This window comes from Mesoplodon mirus (assembly GCF_964341445.2).
Source record: "Mesoplodon mirus genome assembly, chromosome: 5".
Taxonomy (NCBI): domain Eukaryota; kingdom Metazoa; phylum Chordata; class Mammalia; order Artiodactyla; family Ziphiidae; genus Mesoplodon; species Mesoplodon mirus.
Genome location: NC_138980.1, coordinates 132893211 through 132913487, shown reverse-complemented (window position 1 = coordinate 132913487; position 20277 = coordinate 132893211). Strand labels below are relative to the sequence as shown.

At 35.9% G+C, this 20277-nt stretch overlaps 1 protein-coding gene across 1 annotated transcript in view; it reads right to left on the bottom strand.

Moving 5' to 3' along the window:
• Positions 1-6757: 6757 nt before the first annotated feature.
• The window catches only part of SREK1IP1 (SREK1 interacting protein 1), a 52483-nt gene continuing 38963 nt past the window's right edge, over positions 6758-20277 (bottom strand). The window contains exons 4-5 of the mRNA XM_082621635.1: positions 9427-9499; positions 6758-7057 (exon numbers count right to left, since the gene is read on the bottom strand). Coding sequence (XP_082477761.1) covers positions 6868-7057; positions 9427-9499 — 263 coding nt within the window. The 3' untranslated portion in view covers positions 6758-6867. The remainder of the gene's footprint in view (positions 7058-9426; positions 9500-20277) is intronic.

Genomic DNA, 20277 nt, shown 5'->3' with positions numbered 1-20277 from the left:
ATATCCTGTGTTGTAAAAGCTCACTGGAGAGATGGAGAAACAAAAATAAAGAGTTCACTTCAAATACAGTTCGTAATAATACTTGTCAAAAACCACGCACAAAGCAAGACACAGATGCAGTTTTGATCATTCAATTAATTTATTAAACACCCACTAAGGTTTCTGATAGATTTCCATGTGCATAAGTTTACTTTTATTTGCTAATTAAGATGTTTCTACATTATATGAAATTATGTTAATACTTCAGGAGAAATTATAGAATTTATGAATAACAAGATAAGCACACCTATGTCAGTGAAGAACAATGAGAAGTTTATGACACATTACCAGCGTTTCACAAGTTTCTCACACTTCGAGGCAGTCATTTTTATAAGAGATGGTACTAGATAGGTAAATCTCGGGGGGTGGCCTTATGAACGAGAAGTGGCGTGTTCTTAAGTCTCTTAGAAATCAACCCATGACTTTTTTAGGGGATTTGCTGAGCATACAATGTATTATTGCCTTTATAAAAACTAACATTCAATAACAAAATGTATCACTATGTATAATCTGCATGATAAATATTTTCTGCAAGGGATAGCTATAATAAAAATCCTTCACTGATAAAGTTCCTAAGGAATTTCTAGAATGAAAGTTATAAAACAAACAAGTTAGCTCTCTGGCCCCACCTAAGGCTACTGCAGTGGTATCACTTAGACATCTAGAAATAAAACTACAGTTTCTGGGGCTTCCCTGGTGGCGCAGTGGTTGAGAGTCCGCCTGCCGATACAGGGAACACGGGTTTGTGCCCCGGTCTGGGAAGATCCCACATGCCGCGAAGCGGCTGGGCCCGTGAGCCATGGCCGCTGAGCCTGCACGTCCGGAGCCTGTGCTCCACAACGGGAGAGGCCACAACAGTGAAAGGCCTGCGTAATGCAAAAAAAAAACAAGCTAACAAACAAACTACAGTTTCTGCAAATTAAAATTGTTTTAAAAGATTTTCATTCATAAATGTGATCTCTATTATAAGAACACAGACCTGGTCCTATAATGGAATTCAGTAGGAAAAATGAATTAATTTTAAGCTGGCTCTGTTGAACACATCTACCGTGTTGCACAAAGTTTCTGTAGTTGGAAGACTATCCTTTCAAAATGTGCCAAATACAGCTTCTCTGGTCTGCTGGGGGAAAAGAAAGGAATGCCTTATGGCTCTCAGGCATGCAAAGCTCAGGGTTAGAAACTTTTGATCATTAGCCTGTCAAAATTTCTACTAAGAACTGGGGATTCCAGCGCTGCCCAGTAGAGGTTTCTGTGATGATGGAAATGTTCTTTCTATATCTGCACTGTCTGGCATGGTAGCCACTAGCGACATATGGCTACTCAGCACTTGAAATGTGGCTAGTGCAACTGAAGAGAAACATTTTCATTTAATTAATCTAAATTTTAATAGCCACATGTGGCTACACTGACAGCATAGTTCCAGATCATTATTGAAACATCCTACTGCCAGTGTTGGCTTTCACATTCAAAAAGAGCACAGTTTTGCCAATGTTTAAATATTAAAATGGCTCACAGTGTGTGTGAAGTCTGAAAGTTGAAACATTTCCATTACAAAAATGACATTTTATGTGGTCATAAAAGCAAAGAATTTTCATCTGTTTTTGTGAAAGCACATAAAGTGTGGGTACTTCTTGATCTTTTATCCAGCTTTGATTAAAAAAATTCCAGAAAGTTGGCTATCTTGATACACAGATATTAATAATTATATTACTAATTAGATGTTGCCTCAGGTGAAAATCTAGGTTGAGAAAGTTAGTTAAGGCACTGGTAAGTCTACTTTTGCTGCTCAAGGGGACGAGCAGAGGCCAGACAAGAAGCAGGAAACTTAGAGACTCAAGGCCAGCAAAATGCTCCTGGTTCCCCAGACTCTTCCCAACCTGTGGAGCAGGCAAATTGGGGCTGGGCATGGCTGCATACATCACGGGCTGTGCTCTACAAGAGGCAACCCAGTTCTCTGGCGCTCTGCAAAATTTTAGAGGAGTTGGGAGGAGACAAGTGAGGTCTGAAGATCCTGGGCTTTGCAAGTGAAATTATCATTGAGCTGGCATAAGAAACCCTACTGTTCTTGGATGCCAACTGCCCAGGAAAATTGAGTCTCAGCACTTAGTATCAGTTGGAATCTGTGGAGCACTCCCTGCCAAGCCAGGAAACCTGTGGGAGAGTGACAGGTCTATCTAGTAGAACAGCTGGTGTGTGTCACTGTGACTTTGAAGCAGTTGTACTTCATAATATTGATTTAAATATTAAAATAGTCAAATCAATATTAAACATATTAAAAGAAGCCTTACCAATTTACAAGAGTCTGCATTGAAAAATATATTTTAAATGATTTCTATCGACTGAAAATACTAACATAACAACACAATATATTCTGTCAGTCAAAAATAACCTAAAATAAAATTAAAAGCAAAACACATTTCAAATTATGTACATATGCATGTAATTCTGGGGATGGGTCTGATAAAGAATATAGTAGCTTTTTAGAAGACTGTAATTTTTAGGAATCAGAACTTAGAAAAGTGGGCCTAGAAGAAGAGATCAGATAATAGGATATCAAAGATTCAAATTATTTTCTATTGCGGGCTTTTAATGAGACTAATTTCATCCTTTAAAAACTGTGGGATTAGGGCCTCCCTGGTGGCGCAGTGGTTGAGAGTCCGCCTGCCGATGCAGGGGATACGGGTTCGTGCCCCGGTCTGGGAGGATCCCATATGCCGCGGAGCGGCTGGGCCCGTGAGCCATGGCCGCTGAGCCTGCGCATCCGGAGCCTGTGCTCTGCAACGGGAGAGGCCACAACAGTGAGAGGCCCGCGTACGGAAAAAAAAAAAAAAAAAAAAAAAAAAAAAAAAAAAAAACTGTGGGATTGGATTATGAAATGGATGAAACCAAACCTCAATAAAAGTCATTTCTTTCCTTCAAACTCTCTAATGGTGTCTCTTGCTTACAGATAAAGTCCAAGCTCCCAAACATGGAACATAAAACCTCCTTCTCTTGTACCTAAGAACTCAGAATGGTGGTCTCAATTCTTACCACTCCTGCCCCACACAGGGCTTATAATTCTTGACACACACGCCCCAGCTTTTTCTATTGTGGGCTTTGTTCACAGTACTCATTCTGTCAACTCCCACTCTCACCCTCAATCAAAATGCACTGCAGGCATTACTTTTTCTAGGTAGCCTCTTCTAACTTCTCCAGACTATGTTAGGTACTCCTGTGTGTTTCTATAAGCCCAATTACTGCACTTAATACCTAATGGTGAGTTCTGCTGTTTCTCCTACCAACTAAACTGTGAATTCCTTTCAGGGAAGGAAATGTGTCTTATTTATCTCTGTATCCCTGGTATTTAACACAGTGTTTGCCATGCTAGGAACTCAGTAAATGTTTATTGAAGAAAGGACTCAATGGCATTTAACAAAACTGTTATTGATAACTCTTCAATCCAGTTTAATTGAAGGTAACCTAGACCTATGTAATTTTTTTTTTTTTTTTTTTTTTTTTTTTTTTTTTGCGGTATGCGGGCCTCTCACTGTTGTGGCCTCTCCCGTTGCGGAGCACAGGCTCCGGATGCGCAGGCCCAGCGGCCATGGCTCACGGGCCCAGCCGCTCCGCGGCATATGGGATCCTCCCAGACCGGGGCACGAACCCGTATCCCCTGCATCGGCAGGCGGACTCTCAACCACTGCGCCACCAGGGAGGCCCTAGACCTATGTAATTTTAGACAGAATGAGCCATAAATACAGACACACACAGTTGTTTTATTCATTGATATTTTAGCCTCAAAGAACCAAAGATGTAAACAGATATGTACTAAGTATGAAGAACGGGGGATCCCTCTGAGAGGTTTTAGCCAACAGAAGATATGGAGAAAAGAAATACGGAACTGTATGGGGCGTGGGTCCATCAGCCTAAAAGCAATAGTCTCAAAGTATTCAGATAATCAGGTTACAGATACAAATCTAAACATAAATTCTGTCTGCATCTAGTGAAAATAACATACACTGGGTAACATACACTGGGTGGTAAGGATATGAACCAAATACCAATTATCTGCTTAAAGAAGTAACATGTGTTTAACAGTTATATTAATAAATTCAACTTTTACAGTTTACAGAATGCTACCTGCTTATCTGTAACAATTTATAAATGAATATAATAATTTATATTCTAAATGAAAATCATTTCTAAAATAATATTATTTGAAGTATTGATAATCATATATATTAAGGACTAGAAGGGATCTCAGAGATAATTTGGTACAATATTTTATAGATGAAAGACACCAAGGCCCAGAGAAGGTAAATTACTTTGTTGAAGGTCACACAGGTAGCCAGAACGACTAGGACTTGCTTTTTTGGCCACCGTGCGGCATGCGGGATCTTAGTTCCCCGACCAGGGATTGAACCCCTGTACCTTCAATGGAAGCGCGGACAACTAGGACTTTTGGATTTTTACTACTAAGTTCAGTTTTCCTTATGCTACATGTTGCCTGAGAGGAAATGTCACTAATTCTCTCCTACAATATATTAGTGAGATTTGCATCCAAACCCAATAATAATAACAAGATCACTTCAGAAGAAAATTACTTTAGTAAAAATAAATGAATTTTATTCAGATGAGATCTTTCATAAACTATTCTCAGACTATGGGAAATTTACTCAAGAATAATTCCAAGAGTTTTTCCTGGGGAAAAAAATTACTGAACATTAAAATCTTTTAATTTGCGAACTCTATTTGTTAATGAGGCCTGAAATTTATATAACTCTCCTGAGCCACTGATTGTCTCACCATTCAGATAACAAATCTGATGAGCCAACTTATTATCTCTACAATTAACAGAAGTAAAACTTACAAATAACTAGATCAACTCTTGTGTCACTACAATTATCATTTTTAACCACGTTACACACTCAATAGGACGAGACCATACGTTTGCATGTAGCATTTTCTAATCATTTTTTAAAGTTTTTTTTACTTATTTTTTTCATACTGATAACCAAGGGATTGTATTTTCATAAAATATAGTTTTCAAAAATACATAAACTACAGCAAAGGCAAAACAAACCCTTAAAAACCTAGTAGCTCTGTGTTTCTCTCCAAATAACTGACTAAGCTATTTAAACAAGAGGATTTCTTTTTAAGGAGGCCATAGGACTAAGTTAGGTTATGGAAAAGCTACAAGTGTGAGGACTTCCATGGCTGTAATGTTAGAAAAGGGATGTGGATGTAGCTTCCCTAGAATCTGCACAAGGTAAGCATATGCTAAGAGGAGTTACGAGGCTCTCCCAGTCTTACTGAGGTCATGCCAGATAGGAGTGCTGGGTGAAGGAAGAATCAGTACACCTTTCCACCCTGTGAGGTTATGTGTACTTACCTGATTTCATCATAATGAATTCACCTGCAGCCATGTCTGTAGGCTACCAATTTGAAAATTTATAACTGCACCACAGTGAGGTACTTACAATCTTTGGTGCTGTACCATGATAACTAGTTGACTTTCGATGCTGCTACAATAATAAGTATTTAACTTATTGGACATAAGGGATATCCAAGTATTCAGCAAAGTAAATAACATTGATCACTGTGAAATTAAAAAAATGTAGAAACATTTATATCTACAACTATGTGTTTGAAAATGCTGACTCATATAAAAATTTCCATTGTTATATAAAGGCTTTCATGTTGTAACTCCCTGACTCTTAAATTTTAAAAAGTACAGAATAAAATTCTTAATCCTAAATTTTTGTCACTGCTCCTGAGGTTTATGATTGAAGTCAAAGAGAGAAACACCCCAAACTAGTCATTTATGAAACCATAAATTCAGTGGAAACCTGCTTCAAAACTACAAATTATTTCAGACAAATATATATATATATATATATGTTCACATTCATAAAAAATTTCCACATTACCCATAGAAACAAGTGTCATAAAATTTACATACTGAATACAATAAAAATCAGTTCTAATGAAGATTTAGCTGTAAATCTCCTAAATAAAAAGTTCTGTGTTTGAGGTATCTCTTTAAGACATGCCAATATGGCATATTTGTAAAACAACCCAGGAGTCTATCTTAAAAATCCTGCCCAACACAGCATCATCTCTATGAGACCTACAAGTAGGCTGAACTAGACTTGTCTTTTTAAGCAAGGAAGAAATATTTTGTTTTAAAACTAAAGAGGCAGGTACTAGAAACTCTGCATCTCAGAAAACAGTGAAATTTTGTTATAAATACTTTCATTATCATCTTCCTGCTGATGCCATTCATTTAAAACGTTCTGGTCAAGACCAATAAAGCAGCTTCATCTCCTGTGACATCCAAAAAAAGCCAAGGTTTAAAAACAACAGTGAAGAACTTCACTCTCTTTATACATTATCATAGGATATAAAGCTATGAAATTTTTCAGTGTCAAGCGTAAAGCATTATCCCCTACCTCACTTTAACACTGGAAGGTGGACACTTAATTCAGCAGTACTCATTAACTGCTAGGTAGATTGCCTGTGTTGACTGTAGTAAAGCCATTTACAGTCAACTTATGAAGTAATAACACTAGCCAGACACACACACAGAGGAATACCAAAAATGATGAGTTTTGTTGCACAAATATCCATACTTGGGGCATGGCTATCAAGTAATAAGACTGATTCAATACTCTATAATCATAGTACATTAAAATACTGCCAGACAGTAATGGTCCCATATATGAAAAATGTCTATATGGAAAAGGCTCTGATTTATTGCAAAGCATAATTATATAGCAAATTTCAAGGAAAGTCCAATAATTTTCAAAACCAATTTTTTTAATTTAATGGTTCAGGCCAAAGTCTCAGTTACTTTTTGGAGATTTCAGAACTATTAGGGGCAGAGGAATGCTTTTCCTTTTTTCTCTTCTTTTTGTCCTTTTTGTGATGCTTCCCCTTTTTTGACTTACTCTTTTTCTCTTTTTTCTTTTCTTTCTTCTGATATTTTTGTTTCTTTTGTTTTGAAGTGTCCTCTTCAGTGGAACTGGATGAATAAGACCTATGAGTAATAATGCATGTTGACTGATAATTGTATTTATGGTTGATGGGTACATTTAAATGGAATTTGAACTGCCTTAAATCCTTCTTGGAACAAGGTGGGAGTATAAATATAAAGGAATTCAAGCAAAATGTGCTTTATATATTTGTATTCTCTTAAAATACTGTATTCAGAGTTTTTGCCACTTAGCCAGAGAAACTAACAAAACAAATGTCTCTGTTCTGCTCAGTTCTAGTTACAAGCTTTAAATTCAGTACGGATGAAATAATTTTTCTCTGATTTTCAGTTTTTCATCCTGTGTACCCTTCAAAATATTTCTTATAAGGCAAAGAAAATGGCATTTACCAACCCTCATTATATACACAATTCACTTGTGTATATAATAACTTGTTCGCATATTCTCTTAAAAGAGCCACAAAGGATACAATTATATAAAAAGGGCTACAGTTGTACCTCTGTATAAATGAATGAAAGCTGAAAGTTAGCAAAATAAAAGCACTTTTGTTTTATTTTATTTTTCAAGTTAAAGTACTTGATTCTTTTACATGCAGAGTGATACAGATGAACACTTGCATTCTGAAATAATTTTCACTAGTTACAGAAAGAATGCTTTTAAATGTATACTCTGTATAAATGATTGAGAATAACTTATCATTATACTTTATTTTTCTTATATTACTCGAATACTAAATTGGGAAAATAAACTGTAGAATTCTTTCCTCTAATGAAAAATAACAAAAAACGAACAAAAAAACCCCAGCTCTCTTAAGAGATGTATAAAAAGATGTGCAACAATATCCAGACCCCAAATATGTGTTGACAAAACAGAAACTGAGTTAATTTAAAATCTAAAAGGCATCCCAGAGATAGCTGAGTGATCTAAACATTAGAAGTTAAAACCCAAACTAAGAAAACCTAAAAGACATACAGTAGAAGGCAAAGTAAACACATGAGACTACAAGGTTGTGTCTGTAGAGTGACTCACTGTGCAAATTCCTTGACTGCCTTCCTTGATCAGGGACTCTCAGCCTCCCCGTTTCTGTAACATTGTGTTCCTTCCTCTTCCTTGTCCACCTTCTCAGACTCTGGCCATCTCCTGAGCTTATTTTCTCATGTATTCTCTTGCACTCTCTTCAACTCTTTCTCTCAACTCTTGCCTACTTTCCTGTTTAAAGACCTGCTTGACCTCTACATTCTAACCAGCGCTGCTTCTCTGCCTGCACTTTTTTCTTTGGCTTTCTGGACCTGGGTTCTCTTTAAGGCAGAATGTTACACTTTGGCAGAGCAACCACATCAGGTGGCGTTACCTTTGCTAAGTGTACTTAGGAAAGTTCTTTTAATTTCAGGCCCTGTCTGAGGTGGGTGAGGCCCAAGGTAGAGAGGCTTGAGTAAATAATACGTTACTCTAAAACCAGTACGTGAAAATTTGGAAGAAAACAGAAAATCTCACTTCTCCTGTAAGCGATCCATATGCTGTGCTAATGCAAATGATTAAACAATACACTCATCAGACTACACAATACACTGAGTTCTACCTTCCTGTGTTAGTTCTTAAACATTATTAACTCCCAACACCTGAAAGTGAGTTAACTTTTCCAATTTATAAAGTAGCTGAGGGTGTTAGAATGTATATATTACATGCTCTATAAAAACTACAAAGTGACAACACCTGATGTGCAGAACCTACTGTCAGAGAACTAAGGTCCAAGCTAGATATTACTACCTGCTAAATGCCCTAAAAAGTGTCTATATGTACATGTTTATTCTAGTGTAAATGAAAGCTCACTCATGAACCAAGGAAGAAGTTGCCTCTTAAGTCTTTTGATCAATTTCTTGAACCAGTTGTTGTTAAAAGAGTTGATAGTAAAAATTCATAGGTGGCTGATGTGAATTCTGAAAGATCTGAAGGTATTTAGCATGACAAATGAGTATATAAATCCTATTAATAAATTAATTTCTTAGCCATGGCAATGATATTTTGAGAATACAAATATTTAAGCTCCAACTTCATACATATGAGGACAAAACATATATGTGAAGAATTTAGACATACGCCCAATTAAAAACTTAACTGATGTTCTAAAACTTAAAAATTCTAGAATACAAATAGAATACATAAAAGAAGCGGGTGGGGCTGTTATTTATTTATACCTTGATTTGCTCCAAAAAAGAAAATTTAAGGTGGCTGAGTGCTGACTTTATTTTTGATTCCTGACATGAAGGATTTTGTTATTTTACTGAAACAACTGAACACCTAACTTTCATTAAGATAATATTAAATTAACTGGACTATAACATGAAAAATAAAATTTTATAATCCATCTAGATCCACAGTCCTGCTTTTTTTAAAAAAAAAGTTTAAAAAATACCTTTTCCTTTTTTTTTTCAACTTGATTTTCTCTTTGCTTTTTGCTTTTTTCTTCTCCTCTTCTTCATTTATTCCTGTGTGTTGAGGGGAAAGAATCAGGTCACCATCAGTTTATATACTAATATGGTATGTATACATTTTTTGATTTTGGTTGTTGGTTGGTGAATTTCACTGTTAGGATACTGCACTTTTTTTGTAACAATGTCCCCTTTCTTGATTATTTTTACTCATTAAAAACATTATAAAAGTACTATATGCTTTTTTTTTTTTTTTTTCGGTACGCACTGTTGTGGCCTCTCCCGTTGTGGAGCACAGGCTCTGGACACGCAGGCTCAGTGGCCATGGGTCACGGGCCCAGCCGCTCCACGGCATGTGGGATCTTCCCAGACCGGGGCACGAACCCGTGTCCCCTGCATCGGCAGGCAGACTCTCAACCACTGTGCCACCAGGGAAGCCCACTACATGCTTTTAATACAGATTTCAAATCTACTAAGTACATTAAGTAAAAAATTCAAATATTTCATTTCTAATTCCTAAAGCAAATCAATATCGACAGTTTGGTGGGTACTATTCCAGGCCTTAAGAAACGAAACAATACAATCATGTATAATTTAAAAAATCTTCTTTTTCAAGCAAAATTAGGATCATGAAATCCTAAGGTCATGGGACAATAACCACATTTAATATTTATGTCGTTGGTATCTTGGAAGGAGAGAATACATATTATTCTCTATCTTGTTTATTAAGTACACAATTTGGTGTGTATTCTTCTAGGCTTTCTCTATACATAACCAAATACACACAAACATTCACTTATACAAACATAATTACATGTAAGTCCCAAGTTTTTATTTCATTTGAAAAATGGATTGTGGCATATAATATATAATATTTTCCAACTTATTTCTTTCACTTAACACTTTTTTTTGACATTCTTTTATGCTAACACCATTTGCTGAAAAGACTATTCTTTCTATACAAAACTGTCTTTTCACCTCTGTCAAAAATCAATTGAACTTCTGCTTCTAGGAAGATGAAGTAGATGTACTTTTCCTATTCCTCCCATTAATATAACTACAAACCCCAGACATTACAAAAACAAGCATAAGAAGACTGTAAAAGGTGGAAAGACAGAAACTAGCTAGGGATCTTGAAATACAGAAAACGACACACTGCTGAGTTCCCTGAAATTTCTTTTTGCTTTATACAGCCCAGACTTACAGCTGAAGAAGCCGGCAACCTGGCAATGTCAACAGGTGCAGACAAAAATACCCCAACAATAGCCTGCTCTCTCTAGCCGAAGGACCAAGAAAGGGACAGCCTAGTGACAGGAAACTTTTAGATAATAACTGCCATTTCCAGCCAAACACCACAGAAAAAAATGGGGCACCACCCCCACCCATGTTACCAAAGGCTGAGTGAAGAACATAGACTTCCCCCCGTGAGTCTGTGAAGAGATATCTCAATCCCCCTTCCTGAGAAGTCTAAGTGGTGAGCCAAACTTTCATCCCCACTGACCAGTAATAAGACCTCCATTAACAGTGAACCAAGGAGCCTGGATTTCCAACCCCACCCAGCAGTAACGAGGCACTCCTCCCCTCCACGCTTAAGTATTGTCAGAAGAGACCTAATGAAAGTCAGTGCTTTCACTGTCACCCTGTGGTAACAAGACTACCCTCAACATGGTGTCAGGGGGCACCACACAGGGAGCTGAAATTCCGACCTTCACCCAGCAGTAATAAGAAGCCATGTCCACCTTAGGTTTTGGTGGAGGCTGAGTGGTGAAACTGAACTTTTATTTTCGTCTGGCAGGATCAAGTTGGCATCCTCAATTTTCCTTCTGGAGTGGTACCAGAGAAAATCAGATAAAACAAAAGGTTTAAAGAAAAGCCAGAGTTTTATATATGTCCAAATTTCAACTGAAAAGAAATCATCAAATCAAGAACCAGAAAGACCTCTAATTGAATACAAAATTAAACAATAAATGACAACATCACAATGACAGAAATATTAGAATTATCTGAAAAAGATTTCAATGCAGCCATCATAAAAATGCTTCAATGGTCAACTATGAACATGCTTGAAACAAATGAAAAAATAGAAATAACCAAAGAAATAAATTATCCAAAGAGGGCTTCCTTGGTGGCTCAGTGGTTAAGAATCTGCCTGTCAATGCAGAGGACACGGGTTTGATCCCTGGTCCAGGAAGATCCCACATGCTGCGAAGCAACTAATCCCGTGTGCCACAAATACTAAGCCTGCGCTCTAGAGCCCACGTGTCACAACTGCTGAAGCCCACACGCCTAGAGCCCATGCTCCACAACAAGAGAAGCCACAACAATGAGAAGCCTGTGCACTGCAACAAAGAGTAGCCCCTGCTCGATGCAACTAGAGAAAGCCCGCACACAGCAACAAATACCAAACACAGCCAAAAATAAAAACAAATAAATTAATTTTTAAAAAATCCAAGAAGAAACAAATAGAAATTTTAGAACTAAAAATACAATAAACTGAAATAAAAAACTCAGTGGAAGGGCTCAAGAGCAGAATGGAAACACAGAGGAAATAATCACTGAACAGGAAGACAAAACAATATAAATCAACCTATCTGAATGATGGAGAGAAAAAAGACTTAAAAAGAACAGAGCTTCAGAAACCTGTGGGATAGCAGCAAAAGAGCTAATATTTATGTCATTAGAATCCTGCAAAGCAAGGATAAACAAGGCTTAAAAAAAAGGTGTTTGACGAAATAATTGCTGAAAACTTCCTGAATTTGGTAAGAGACATAAACCTACAAATTCAAAATAAACTCAAAGAAATTCATATCAAGACACATCATAATTAAGCTTATGAAAACTAATGACAAAGAAAAAATATTGAAAGCAGTCAGAGAAAAATGATATGTTACTTATAGAAGCAAAACAATTAGAATGAAAGCAGATTTCTTATCAGAAAAGATGGAAGCTAGAAAGAAGTGGAATCCTGGAATCCTCTACCCAGTGAAAATATTCTACAAAAATGAAAAGACAGATGGCTTCACAGGCGAATTCTATCAAACATTTAGAGAACAGCTAACACCCATCCTTCTCAAACTCTTAAAAAATATAGCAGAGGGAGGAATACTCCCAAACTCATGCTACAAGGCCACCATCACCTTGATAACAAAACCAAAGATGTCACAAAGAAAGAAAACTACAGGCCAATAACACTGGTGGACAGAGATGCAAAAATCCTGGACAAAATACTAGGAAACAGAATCCAACAGCACATTAAAAGGATCATACACCATGATTAAGTGGGGTTTACCCCAGGGATGCAAGGATTCTTCAATATATGCAAATAATGTGATACACCATATTAACAAATTGAAGGAGAAAAACCATATAATCATCTCAATAGATGCAGAGAAAGCTTTCGACAAAATTCAACACCAATTTATGATAAAAACTCTCCAGAAAGTAGGCATAGAGGGAACTTACCGCAACATAATAAAGGCCATATATGACAAACCCACAGCCAAAATCATCCTCAATGGTGAAAAACTGAAACCATTTCCACTAAGATCAGGAACAAGACAAGGTTGCCCACTCTCACCACTATCATTCAACATAGTTTTGGAAGTTTTAGCCACAGCAATCAGGGAAGACAAAGAAATAAAAGGAATACAAATCGGAAAAGAAGAAGTAAAGCTGTCACTGTTTGCAGATGACATGATACTATACATAGAGAATCCTAAAGGTGTTACCAGAAAACTACTAGAGCTAATCAATGAATCTGGTAAAGTAGCAGGATACAAAATTAATGCACAGCTATCTCTTGCATTCCTATACACTAATGATGAAAAATCTGAAAGTGAAATCAAGCAAACACTCCCATTTACCATTGCAACAAAAAGAATAAAATATCTAGGAGTAAACCTACCTAAGGAGACAAAAGACCTGTATGCAGAAAATTATAAGACACTGATGAAAGAAATTAAAGATGATACAAATAGATGAAGAGATATACCATGTTCTTGGATTGGAAGAATCAACATCGTGAAAATGACTATACTACCCAAAGCAATCTACAGAATCAATGCAATCCCTATCAAACTACCACTGGCATTTTTCACAGAACTAGAACAAAAAATCTCACAATTTGTATGCAAACACAAAAGACTCTGAATAGCCAAAGCAATCTTGAGAAAGAAAAACAGAGCTGGAGGAATCAGGCTCCCTGACTTCAGACTATACTACAAAGCTACAGTAATCAAGACCGTATGGTACTGGCACAAAAACAGAAAGATAGATCAATGGAACAGGATAGAAAGCCCAGAGATAAACCCACGCACATATGGTCACCTTATCTTTGATAAAGGAGGCAAGAATATACAGTGGAGAAAAGACAGTCTCTTCAGTAAGTGGTGCTGGGAAAACTGGACAGGTACATGTAAAAGAATGCAGTTAGAACACTCCCTAACACCATACACAAAAATAAACTTAAAATGGATTAAAGACCTAAATGTAAGGCCAGACACTATTAAACTCTTAGAGGAAAACATAGGCAGAATCCTCCATGACATAAATCACAGCAAGATCCTTTTTGACCCACCTCCTAGAGAAATGGAAATAAAAACAAAAATAAACAAATGGGACCTAATGAAACTTAAAATCTTTTGCACAGCAAAGGAAACCATAAACAAGATGAAAAGACAACCCTCAGAATGGGAGAAAATATTTGCAAATGAAGCAACTGACAAAGGATTAATCTCCAAAATTTACAAGCAGCTCATGCAGCTCAGTATCAAAAAACCAAACAACCCAATCCAAAAATGGGCAGAAGACCTAAATAGACATTTCTCCACAGAAGATATACAGACTGCCAACAAACACATGAAAGGATGCTCAACATCTTTACTCATTAGAGAAATGCAAATCAAAACTACAATGAGATATCATCTCACACCAGTCAGAATGGCCATCATCAAAAAATCTACAAACAATAAATGCTGGAGAGGGTGTGGAGAAAAGGGAACACTCTTGTACTGTTGGTAGGAATGTAAATTGGTACAGCCACTATGGAGAACAGTATGGAGGTTCCTTAAAAAACTAAAAAATAGAATTACCATACAAGCCAGCAATCCCACTACTGGGCATATACCCTGAGAAAACCATAATTCAAAAAGAGTCATGTACCAAAATGTTCATAGAAGCCCTATTTACAATAGCCAGGACATGGAAGCAACCTAAGTGTCCATCATCGAATTAATGGATAAAGAAGATGTGGCACATATATACAATGGAATATTACTCAGCCATAAAAAGAAACGAAATTGAGTTATTTGTAGTGAGGTGGATGGACCTAGAGTCTGTCATACAGAGTGAAGTAAGTCAGAAAGAGAAAAACAAATACTGTATGCTAACATATAGATATGGAATCTAAAAAAAAGAAAAATGGTCATGAAGAACATAGGGCAAGACGGGAATAAAGACACAGACCTACTAGAGAATGGACTTGAGGATATGGGGAGGAGGAAGGGTAAGCTGGGACAAAGTGAGAGAGAGGCATGGACATATATACACTACCAAATGTAAAATAGATAGCTAGTGGGAAGCAGCCGCATAGCACAGGGAGATTAGCTCGGTGTTTTGTGACCACCTAGAGGGGTGGGATAGGGAGGGTGGGAGGGAGGGAGATGAAAGAGGGAATAGATATAGGGATATATGTATATGTATAACTGATTCACTTTGTTATAAAGCAGAAACTAATAAAAAAATTTTTTTTAAAAAGAGGTAAAGTCTTAAATTAATAATATAAACTTCTACCTCAAGAACCTGGGTGGGGGGAGCTAAATAAACCCAAACAAGTATAAGGAAAAAGATAAGAACAAGAATTAATGAAATTGAAAACAGAAGAAAAAATTAAACAAAGAACTGGATCAATAAAACACCACAGATCTCTAATAAGACTGTGAAAGAAAAAAGAGAAGACACAAGTTACTAATATCAGCAATAAAATGGGGATATCACTACAGACCCTGCAGAAATCAAAAGGGTAAGTGAATACTATGAGCAACCCTACAAGCATAAATTTAACAACTTAGACAATATGGACCCCTTTCTCAAAAAACACAAATTGCCACAACTCATCTAATATGATGTAAATAATTTCAATAACCTTATAACTATTAAGACAATTGAATCTGTAATTTAAAAGCTCCTGAAAAGCAAATCTCCAGGCCCAGATGATTACACTGAAAATTTCTACTAAGCATTTAAAGAAGAATTAAGGCAAATTTTATATAATCTTATCCAATAAATGAAGAGAAGGAAACTCTTCTCAATATTCTATGATGCTAATGTTACTCTGATACCAAAATCAGACTAAAATAGTACAAAATTAGAAAACCACAGACTAACATCTCTCATGAACATAGACGCAAATAATCATTAACAGAATATTAGCAAATAGAATTCAGCATTTAATATTTTAAAAAAGGGTTTCCCTGGTGGCTCAGTGGTTGAGAGTCCGCCGGCCGATGCAGGGAATGCGGGTTCGTGCCCCGGTTCGGGAAGATCCCACATGCCTCGGAGAGGCTAGGCCCGTGAGCCATGGCTGCTGAGCCTGCACGTCCGGAGCCTGTGCTCCGCAACGGGAGAGGCCACAACAGTGAGAGGTCCGCATACCGCAAAAAATAAAAAAAATTTAAAAATAATAAAAATAAAAAAAAGTTATACATTGTGACAAGTGTGATTTATTCAAGGGATGCAAGGCTGGTTGAATATTCAAAAATCAATTAATGTAATCCACTGTATTAAGAGGCCAAACAAGAAAAATTGTAGGATCATATCAACTGATGCAGAAAATGCATTTGGCAAAATCTGACACCCATTCATGATAAAAACTCTTTAAAAATAGGAATAGAGGGAAACTTCCCCAACTTGATAAAGAGCAGCTACGAAAAAATCTTACAGCTAACCATTAAGGTCTGTATGGTTTTGTCCCCTAGAACTGGAATCCAGGTAAGAATTCACTTCTCACTGCTCTTTTTCAATATAGTGCTATAAGTTCTAGCCATAGCAATAAATCAAGAAAGGAAAACAAAACGCTTACAGATCAAAATGGAAGAAATAAAACTGTTCCTATTTGCAGATGACATGATGGTTTACATAGAAAATTCCAAAGAATCTACCAAAAACTCCTAGAACTAATCAGTGAGTTTAGCAAAGATAAAAGATAAAGTCATTTGTATTTCTATATACTTGTAATGAACATGCAGGCAACGAAATAAAAAAAAATTATAATTTTTCAAAAAAAATTTATAGGTATAATCCTAAAACTACACAATGCTGAGAAAAGAAATCAAAGATTTAAATAAACAGAGAGACATATTGCATTCATGGGTTGGAATACTCAACACAGTAAAGGTGTCAATTCTCCCCAAATTGATAAACATGTTTAAGGCAATGCCTATCAAAATCCCAGAAAGATTCTTTGTAGATATAAACATTATTCTAAAATTTATATGGAAGGGAAAAGAAACTAGAATAGTTGAAACAATTTTGAAAAAGAAGAATAAAGTAGAAAAAATCAGTACCTCCAACTTTGAGACTTATAGCTACATTAATCAAGACTGGGTGACGGCATAGATACATAGATCAATGGAACATTATAGACAGCCAAGAAACAAACCCACACGAATAGGTCCAACTTATTTTTGGCAGGAGCACAAAAGCAATTCAGTGGAAGAAAGATAGCCTTTCAATAAACAGTGCTGGAACAACTGGTCATTCTTAAGCAAAATACTAAGTGCTCTAAGTTTCACATTTTATACAATAATCAAATCAAATGGATGATGGACCTAATGTAAAATATAAAACTATAAAAACTTTAGAAAAAAGTAAAGGAGACCAAGAGACAGGCAAAGAGTTACACTTGAAATCAAAGCATAATCTATAAGAGGAAAAATTAATAAATTGGACTTTATCAAAATTAAAAACTATTGTTCTGTGAAACACCTATTAAGAGGATGAAAAGAAAAGCTACATATTGGGATAAATATTTGCAAACCAGGCATCTAAAAAAGGACTAGTATCTAGAATATGTAAAGAACTCAACATTCAACACTATGAAATAATGTTTAACATTATTAGCCATTGGGGAAATATAAATTAAAACTACATTGAGATGTAATTGTACATCATCAAAAAGCTAAGATTTTTATAAAGTGACAAAATCAAATGCTGGTGAGGATGCACAGAAATGGGGTCACTCATACATGTTTTGGTAGGGATGTAAAATAGTATAGCCACTCTGGAAAACAGTTTGGCAGTTTATTAAGCAACTAAACATGCAACTACCATAAAACTCAGCAATTGTACTCTTGGATAATTATCTCATAGAAATAAAGATTTATGTTTACCCAAATCCTGTTGATAGCAGCTTTATTTGTAATAGCCCCAAACTGGAAACAACTCAGATGTCCTTAAATGGGTGAATGCTTAAACTGTGGTATCCATATCATAGACTACTATTCAACAATAAAAAGGAACAAACTATTTATAAATATAGCAACCTGAGTGAATCTCCAGAGAATTATAGCTAGTGAAAAAAATCCAATCTGGAAAAGTATGGTTTCATTTATAAAACATTTTTGAAATTACAGTATTAGAGAAATAGCAAAATTTTGGTTGCCAGAGATTAAGTAAAGACAAGAGGAAAGGTATGGCTATAGAAGGGCAATATGAGTGATCCTTGTAGTGTTAGAAATATTGTGTACATTGATTGTATCAAAGTCAATGTCCTGGCTGTGATACTGTAATACAATTTTGGAAGATGAGGGAAATGGGTAAAGGGTACAAGGAATTCTCTGTATTATTTCTTACAGCTGCATATGAATCTACAATTATCTCAAAATAAACAGTTAAAAAAATGAATTGGCCATATATGTATGTTGCTATTCACTTATACTAATCAACTTTTACATCAATACCACATTGTTGGGATTACTTGTAGCTTTACAGAAAGTTTGAAAGTAGGCTGTGTTAATCTTACCAACTTTAGTTCTTTTTCAAAGTATTTTGGCTATTCTAGGTTCTTTACATTTCCACAAGAACTTTAGAATTGACTTGTCAGTGTCTAAAACAGCCTGCTTGAATTTGATTGTGATTAGTTTGAATCTATAAATCAAGTTGGAGAGAACTGACATTTTAATTAATTTATTTTTTAAACTTAATTTTTATTTTATATTGATTTACAATGTTGCATTAGTTTCAGGTGTACAGCAAAGTGATTCAGTTATACAGATACATATAGCCATTCTTTTTCAGATTCTTTTCCCATATAGGTTATTACAGAATACTGAGTAGAGTTTCCTGTGCTATACAGTAGGTCCTTGTGATTATTTATTTTAATATATAGTCGTGTGTATATGTTAGTCCCAAACTCCTAATTTATCTCCCACCCACCTTTCCCCTTTGGTAACCATAAGTATGTTTTCCAAGTCTGTGAGTCTGTTTCTGTTTTGTAAATAAGTTCACCTGTATCATCTTTTTAGATTCCACATATAAGTGATATATATTTGTCTTTGTCTAACTTATTTCACTTAGTATGATAATCTCTAGGTCCATCCATGTTGCTGCAAATGGCATTATTTCATTCTTTTTTATGGCAGAGTAACATTCCATTGTATATATGTACCACATCTTCTTTATCCATTCTGCTGTCAATGGACATTTAGGCTGTTTCCATGTCTCGGCTATTGTAAATAGTGCTGCAGTGAACACTGGGGTGCATGTATCTTTTCAAATTATGTTTTTTTCTGGATATACGCCCAGGAGTGGGACTGCTGGATCATGTGGCAGCTCTAGTTTTAGTTTTTTAAGGAACCTCCATACTATTCTCCATAGTGGCTGTACCAATTTACATTCCCACCAACAGTGTAGGAGTGTTCCCTTTTCTCCACACTCTCTCCAGCATTTATTGTTTGTAGACTTTTTGATGATGGCCATTCTGACTAGTGTGAGGTGATCTCATTGTAGTTTTGATTTGCATTTCTCTAAAAATTAGTGATGTTGAGCATATTTTCATGTGCCTGTTGGCCACCTATATGACTTCTTTGGAGAAATGTCTATTTAGATCTTCTGACCATTTTTTGACTGGGTTGTTTTTTTTGATATTGAGCTACATGAGCTGTTAGTATATTTTGGAGAGTAATCCTTTGTTAGCCACTTCGTTTGCAAATATTTTCTCCCATTCTGTGGGTTGACTGTCATTTTATTTATGGTTTCCTTTGCTGTGCAAAAGCCTTTAAGTTTAGTTAGGTCCCACTTGTTTATGTTTGTTTTCATTTTCATTACTCTAGGAGGCAGATCCAGAAGGATACTGCTACAATTTATGTCAAAGAGTGAGAACTAACTTTTAAAAAGATTGAATCTTCTAGTCCATAAATATGGTATATCTTTTGATTTATTCATTTCTTTAATATCCCTCATCAGTGTTTTGTATGTTTCAGTCTTGCACATCTTTTGTCAGATTTATCCCTAAGTATTTCATACTTTTAATGCTATTATAATAGGTATTTTTAAAATTTCAATTTCTGATTGTTCACTGCCAGCATACAGAAATACATTGATTTTTTGCCCATTGATTGATCTTGCATCCTACAACTTGGCTAAAAGTAGTTATTAGTTCTAGAACTTTTCTTCTAGGCTTTCTACATAGATGACCAAGTCATCTGCAAATAAAGACAGTTTTTACTCTTCCTCTTCTAATCTGGATGACTTTAATTTCTTTTTCTTGCCTTATTACATGACTAGAATCTCCACTACAATGCTGAAAATAAGTGGTAGGAATGGACATCTTTGATTTG